Source organism: Nymphalis io, chromosome Z, assembly GCF_905147045.1.
Source record: "Nymphalis io chromosome Z, ilAglIoxx1.1, whole genome shotgun sequence".
NCBI classification, from domain to species: domain Eukaryota; kingdom Metazoa; phylum Arthropoda; class Insecta; order Lepidoptera; family Nymphalidae; genus Nymphalis; species Nymphalis io.
Genome location: NC_065918.1, coordinates 330,919 through 337,798, shown reverse-complemented (window position 1 = coordinate 337,798; position 6,880 = coordinate 330,919). Strand labels below are relative to the sequence as shown.

The 6,880-nt window shown below is 32.4% G+C and overlaps 1 protein-coding gene across 1 annotated transcript; it reads right to left on the bottom strand.

Moving 5' to 3' along the window:
- Positions 1-238: 238 nt before the first annotated feature.
- On the bottom strand, positions 239-3,286 carry LOC126780211 (uncharacterized). The gene is made up of 2 exons (XM_050504481.1): positions 2,115-3,286; positions 239-547 (listed from the first exon to the last, which is right to left on the bottom strand). The coding sequence occupies exons 1-2, from the start codon at positions 3,091-3,093 to the stop codon at positions 519-521; spliced, it is 1,008 nt and encodes a 335-aa protein (XP_050360438.1). The 5' UTR covers positions 3,094-3,286; the 3' UTR covers positions 239-518.
- Between the last annotated feature and the right edge of the window lie 3,594 nt (positions 3,287-6,880).

Here is a 6,880-nt window from a genome sequence, read left to right as displayed (position 1 = left end):
AGTGCCTAGGTGGGTTGCCCTGTATCCGGGAATCGTTCTAGGAATGGGGGCGGAATAGGCGGGCCAATCGTCGGGGCGTTACGGTAGTATGCGCAAGCGATCCCCTAACGCCCCCCGAATAGACTGAGTGGGCACCATTATTTTTAGTGGGTTTTCACTTAAATGTGTTCATCCACAAAAAAACGGATTTCAATTTTAATTACATATATTGAAAACTACAGACACAAAATACAGGCAATGAACTCAGGGTGACGTACACTGAGTCCTCACAGTTTTATTCTTACCAACTATCATGAATTAATATGCGAGGACAAATAATGCATTAGTGCCTTTTTTTTTTTACTTTTAAAACCCCAAAGAAACTGAAGTTGTATTCTAAAATGACATCTATGGCTTTATCCAGGCATATCGGAAATTAACAATAATACCTGAGGTAACACTACAACAACGATTACTAAAGACTGCGTTCTACTACAAAGATTACATTCACTATCTTCTGACAATGCCATTATAATAATTCAATTTGAGTCGTCTTCGGGTGCAGGACCTGCGGACAGACAAATATGGAATAAGTAAATCATTCTACGCAGTAAATCAAAGTCAGTCAGTTAGGTTATTTTTTCGGGCTTAAGTTATTGTACCTACTAGTCCATTTCACTGCCAATCAAACGGTCAAGCTGAAATTTAAAATATTCAAGAATAAATTGAGACAATTTAAAAAGTAAAAAAAAAATCACAAATAAATAAAATTGAAGTATATCTTTGTGATTTAAAAATAATTACTCCTTAAAAAGTTTATATGGTTATTTGCGAGTTATCAAAACCAAACAATCATTTTTTTTATTTTTGTCCAGGGTTATCATTAAAGCTGCTGAAGCTTGAAAATAGCTAAATTACTTTGATCATTATGAAATATCATATTAAAAGTTATAAAAATGTAAAGTTCACGTACGTATTTTTGTCATTATAATATATGACATTAAAAAAATATACGAGTATGAAAAATAATTTAAAAGTGAATAATAGTTTAAAATAACAAATTAAAGTTTGTAATAAAAAATATTTCCTAAATAGAAAAATAATGGCATGAGACGCTTTTCCCAGTCTTTTGCTTTGGAAGTCGTTAAAACAATACAAGTGTAGGAAAATCATAAAAAATAGTTTGCTTGCTAGTGTTTAGCAACGAAAATATGATATAAAGTGCAGTCGCCTCCAATAAATAAATCTCTTTGCGTGTCTCGAGTGTTTTTTTACTTTAAGTGAAAAATCCAACTAGGTGTGTAGTGGAATATTATTTTTAATTAATTATGTGATAATAATACACAAACAAGCAACCACTAAACGTTCAGTAGGTAACAGCCTATATGCTTACCCCACCACGCCGCTGGCGCGGTTTGGTACATGTATGTCATGTATAAAATTATATTATGAATCAATTCTATTATAATGAAATATGAATTTTATGTGCTTAATTATATTTCATCTCGTGCTCGACTTTAAAGTTGAAGCGTGTCGAAATGAAAATTGTGTGTACGCCAATCAGCATTGGATAACCGTGGTGGAATATGCTCCAAAACCTTCGCCTCAAAAAGAGGAGAAATTAGAGAGAAAAAAAATAACCAGCAGTCATATTGACATCTTTGATCTAAATTCTCATATCATGAAATTTATATAAATAAAAAAGTTACTTTTTAAAATTTTATATCTTGTACCAAACGAAACAAAACTTCTAATCGTTAATTAATCATAATCTCAAATAGAATTAGCATAAAGTAAAAGCGGAAAAACGATTTATAATCATAGTTACCTTTTGATTATAAACAGTGGAGGGATTAATTTTTTTGTGGGCCAGATACATTTTGCGAGGCCCTCTACCTAGACTGAATAAAAACATATCAATTTATGACAAATAAAATTTTTTGACGCTTTTACGGTTTTTAAGTAATGCTTAAACCCGGGGCGCGGGTCCGGCGAGTCGCGAGGCCGTCGACGGTGTCCCACGTCACCCACGCCTTATGCCACCTGCGATTATAAATTGTTTTCCCAAAAACGTACACTCACATTTGTACGTGTAAGTTTCTACCTGAGAATTATAGTAAAAAAAAATTACTTACTATAATTTACCCTTCCGTCTTGATGAGAATCGCTTATGAAAATGCAATCATCCCCACACTGGTTCGATGTGCTGGCTGCCGCTCCCATCCCGCCGTTGGTAGAACCCTGGTTGCCACTAGGCCCAGCGCTTTGAGGACATTCCGATTCATAGTGACCCTCGAGCCAACACTTAAAGCAAGTCACACGCTGTGGAGCTGGTACATTGACCATCGTTTCCTCATCGTGAATTGTATCAGTGAAGTTCTGCGAAGCATCATTTGTTGTTGTATTTAATTTTATTCTTTTCATTTCTCTCGGCGTCGTGTCGTGCTGTGTTCTCTTTAGCACGACAGCCTCAATTTCTCTTTGCATCTCAACAAAGGAAGAAATGTCGGTGGTTAATGCTATACGTTGTATTCTTTCGTCATAAGTGCTAATTTGGGACAGCACCATAGCTATAACGATCTGTTCTGTCGTCAATCCTTCTAAAGTAGAAGTAAGTTCGGTCGCTATTTCAGAAGCATAAGTAGCCAACGAAACACCTTCTGCTGGTTGGCTATTTCTGATCTTAATGATCGCGGCTGCCGGTGTCTCGAAACAATATCTTGACTTAAATAGTTTTTTTAAGTCCGGCCAGGTCATCCATTTATACGGCAGGTGAGACAGCCAACGCAAAGCACTTCCTTTCAAGGCCGCACTGATCACTACGAATAATTCTCGGCCGCTTAGGTTTTGTTCCGACAAATGAATATCAATAAGTTTGCACCACGTATGTGGATCATTATTGGATATGTCTGGATTGAATTCAGGTAATACATATTTTCTTTCTTTAATTACTTTTTCACTTACTATTGACTCGATTAAGCGCGGCAAATCTGACTTCAACGAATCGATTTGAGACTTCGCATACATACGCAAAAAGTTTTGATCCACCGCATATAATTCTTCTTCAACGTTAAACTTGCGAGGGTGTGATGTATTGGATTGATTTCTATCCATTGCAAGATCTGGGCAACTAATACACACTACGCTGAATCTTAATTATATATTTACCAACTAACTTCAACGATTCTAGAAACTCACACAGATAATTTCACCGATATACGTGCTTTCACTTCAAAGCTCCCTTGTGTCTGAATTTGTTTTCCGCGCACTCCTTGTTTTATCTACGACGCATACGTCAATAATGGCAGCTGTACCTAACCATCCCGGGCATTGCCGATACGAAATCAAAATATTATAAAATCTCCAATAATATTGATGATATTGACAATACTGATTAAACTAAATTTCAATTATATAATATTCAATATTTTTTAAGTTAAAAAAACTTATTGTATTACAAATTATCTTCATAGAGTATAATATCCATTCGTTTAATATTTTTTTTTAAACTGGAGACGATTATTCGAAATATTGCATATCTACGACACAGGTAGCCGCATCATCGGACTCATATTTGCCACACAATAATCAGACATGATTCTAATTTCTAATCAGTAGTAATGGATACACCATATACCATCCATATACTTAATTATATATATTTATTGATACTAACATTTATCGACCACTATTATACTATAGCAATGCAGTAATCACCTGTAAAAAAAATTAGAAGAAAATTCAGGAACAACCAGTAAAAAGCCAGCAGCAGGCAGGAATAGTAACAAAAGTACCAAAGTGGTGTGGTTTACGCATGGATACCGAGCAATTATCCAATTTACTTTACATATATTTTAAAACACTTTTTAACATATTACTTGATGTGGTGTCATTTAATATTATAACTTATAATGGTTGTTCTAGATTTTGTCTACTGATCAGTTCATGTTGATGTATTCTCATTGAAGATGACTAGTTAAATAAGTTTTTCCACATTCTCTACTGGACTTATGGTACCATTTCAGCTGAGGAACAACCTTATCCTTTTAGTATTTTGCTTATGAAAATAATTGTTTAGAATTGAGACATTATCGCTTTGGCTAAATCTAATCACCAGGCCGCTAGCAATAATGTTTAGACAACTTTTATATATTGATGGAACTACTATAATGTTAATCCAACAACTAAGACATATTCTTATAAGGCACTGTGCCACAAAGTCTCTCTCACTGAAATTTACCTATATTTTCTTAAATTTTCAACATGTGCAGTACTTGATATGTAAGGGTATTATGCCTTTAAAATGTGCTAAAACTGCATTTTTATTTTATTTCAATTACTAAAACATTCAATCTATTAATGTACCAATCTGGCATCTTTGTCTACAGTGAGTAAACCCTTTAAAACTTATTTTATGTAAAATATTCTAATATATCTCAAATTAATAATAAATCTTGTTCTTGTCTCGAATTAACTATCTAGAGTTAATATTCGACAGTAATGAGGGTGTAATAAAAACATTCTAATGTAACAAACAAATATAATATATACATGCTTAACTTTAAGGTTATTGAAAGAAAAGTAACTGGTTTTGTGAACAAATTTTTACAAAACTTTATTTAACATAATTACAAGCATCCTGCAAATGGAATATCAGGTTGGTTTACTGTAATGATCTAGCTGCTCCCGACATGAAATATTCTTGTCTATCACTTTTCAATATCGCTTTAATCACCTTAATAAACACAAAATCTCTTTTAATTGTAAAAATCTCTAAAAATATAGCATCTCTAGTTTTTATTGCTGCTCTTGAATTAAGTAACATAAATCCTTTTAAGTTATCAGGGTATAAAATGAAAAGTACTTTTTGTGATTGGAATTAAGCTTCTTTCGTTTTTCACTTGGTAAGTGAACCATTTGTGCTTTACATCCAAAGGTATGCATATGATTGACAATTGACAATGCAAGTCGCCAATAATGCAACAATATGAATTTCTTCTGTGCCATAGAACTTTGATAATTTGGCATTTAACATCATATCTTGTGCTTTCTATTAAAGTTACATTCATGAGTTCCACGGTTCCATACTTTTCTGGAGTGTAAGGTTATTTGATTTATTATTCTCGCATCTGAGAAATATCATTCTATGATTTAACTGATTCTCAACTATCTTTTTTAATTTCTTAACTTTTTCTAGGACTTCTGACTTGTTACACATATTGGTTTTGAAAAACGTATTGCTGCGTTTAACCTTTTAGCACTATTGATTACTATGATATTTAAAAAAAATTGCGATGATTAATTAACCGGCCTTTTGCCTGATGTTGAAAACTTCTCAAAAAGCTATTTTCTTTTGACATAAATAGCTTCGACCACTTATGTTCAAACTTCAGTGTTCACAAATTCACACTAATAGGAAAGCAGAGATCAAAGACAATTTAAAAAGCACAGATAACATATATACATCATGGATGACTACAGAATATAAAGTGCGTCAGTTTTAATTTAGTAGTACAGTACAGTATTGAAATGTAAATGACTTTAGAAGAGGTTGTCCTGTTAAATAAAAATCGATTTTAGAGATTAACTCATTTTTAACATTGGACCGACGTTTTTCTTTAGGTTACGTTGACCTAAACTATATATATAATAAATATATATTAAAATTAACATGCTTTATAGGTTCTTTTTCTTTTAAATTAGTTAGATTAAATTGTAAACCCTATTTACATTACTTCATATTTTTAAAACTTATTACCATTACCACCATTTACAATAGTTATTTGCTTTGTTAGATTTATTCATTCATCAAAAAAGAGCTATTCACTATCTCATACCTAGGGATTCTCCTTTAGATAAGAATCTCCCTTCAGGTTGTTTTTATCGAAAGTGGCATACTTCAGTTGCGTAACAGGATATTTATAACTATATTATATTATTTATATATATAATAATATTCATTATTTTGATACAAATATTGTATAAACACGAGAAAAAGAAAGTAAAACTGCTGACACCAGCCTTCGCAGTCAATTAAGCCTTCCTTCGGCAAGGTGTTCGCTTCTATAACACTAATTTACAAAATAATAAATAAAAGTTTGGTCGTTCTGACTGAATTTAATATTATTTAGTCTCAATATTTAAATATATCCTAATCATGTCAGTAATTCACATTCTGATTGTGGACTATTCACTAGTTGATTCTGAATTATTTATAATAAAATTTTTAAACATTGTTAGGGTTCATTTAAGTAAAATGTAGATCTCCTGTAACTACATCAGGTCACCAGGCCCTCAACCCTAAATTAATACAATATATATTGTAGGTAATCATGAACTACAGGGTTTATATTTATATAGGTAGGTGAATTAAATATATATATATTAACTACTTTTAATGCTCATTATAAAAGTGTGTAAGTATGTGTATGAGTGTGCTCGTTTATTTATGTGAGCGCGTCCGTATTTGATGCGTGTGCGTCAAAGTTTTGTGCTGGTACAGTCAGTAAATTCTCTGTAGTCTTATACGTAAGGTTCATTAGCCAATCTATTAGCGTATATTTACTTTTAAAATTTCAAAAAAGTGTGTCTAATCCATACGCTCTGACCGTTTTTGTGAAAATCCAAGAAGAAATTTCCCATAATGGGATCACTTAGAGAATTTTTTGCATTTTCAAAACTTAGGTCTTTCACCACCACCAGGGCTAAAAGCGGACGTTGAACTCTCAATTTCAAACGTTAATTTTCTAGGTCAAATGATTTTAGGATGTGTTTAATTAGAGTAGTAAATTTAGTTTCCTAGCCTCTTTTTTATATTGATATAAAAATACAATCTTTATTTTTTCAGTTAGTGATCGAATAAAAATGAATGCTTAGGTACCAAATAGGTACTAAACGGTTA

Excerpts from the sequence above, each read along its gene's own strand:
- LOC126780211 (XM_050504481.1), bottom strand. The coding sequence starts at position 3,093 with ATGGATAGAAATCAATCCAATACATCACACCCTCGCAAGTTTAACGTT. Across the intron at positions 548-2,114 it reads AGACGGAAGGGTAAATTATA|GTCCTGCACCCGAAGACGAC; the intron begins GTAAGTAATTTT and ends GTCTGTCCGCAG.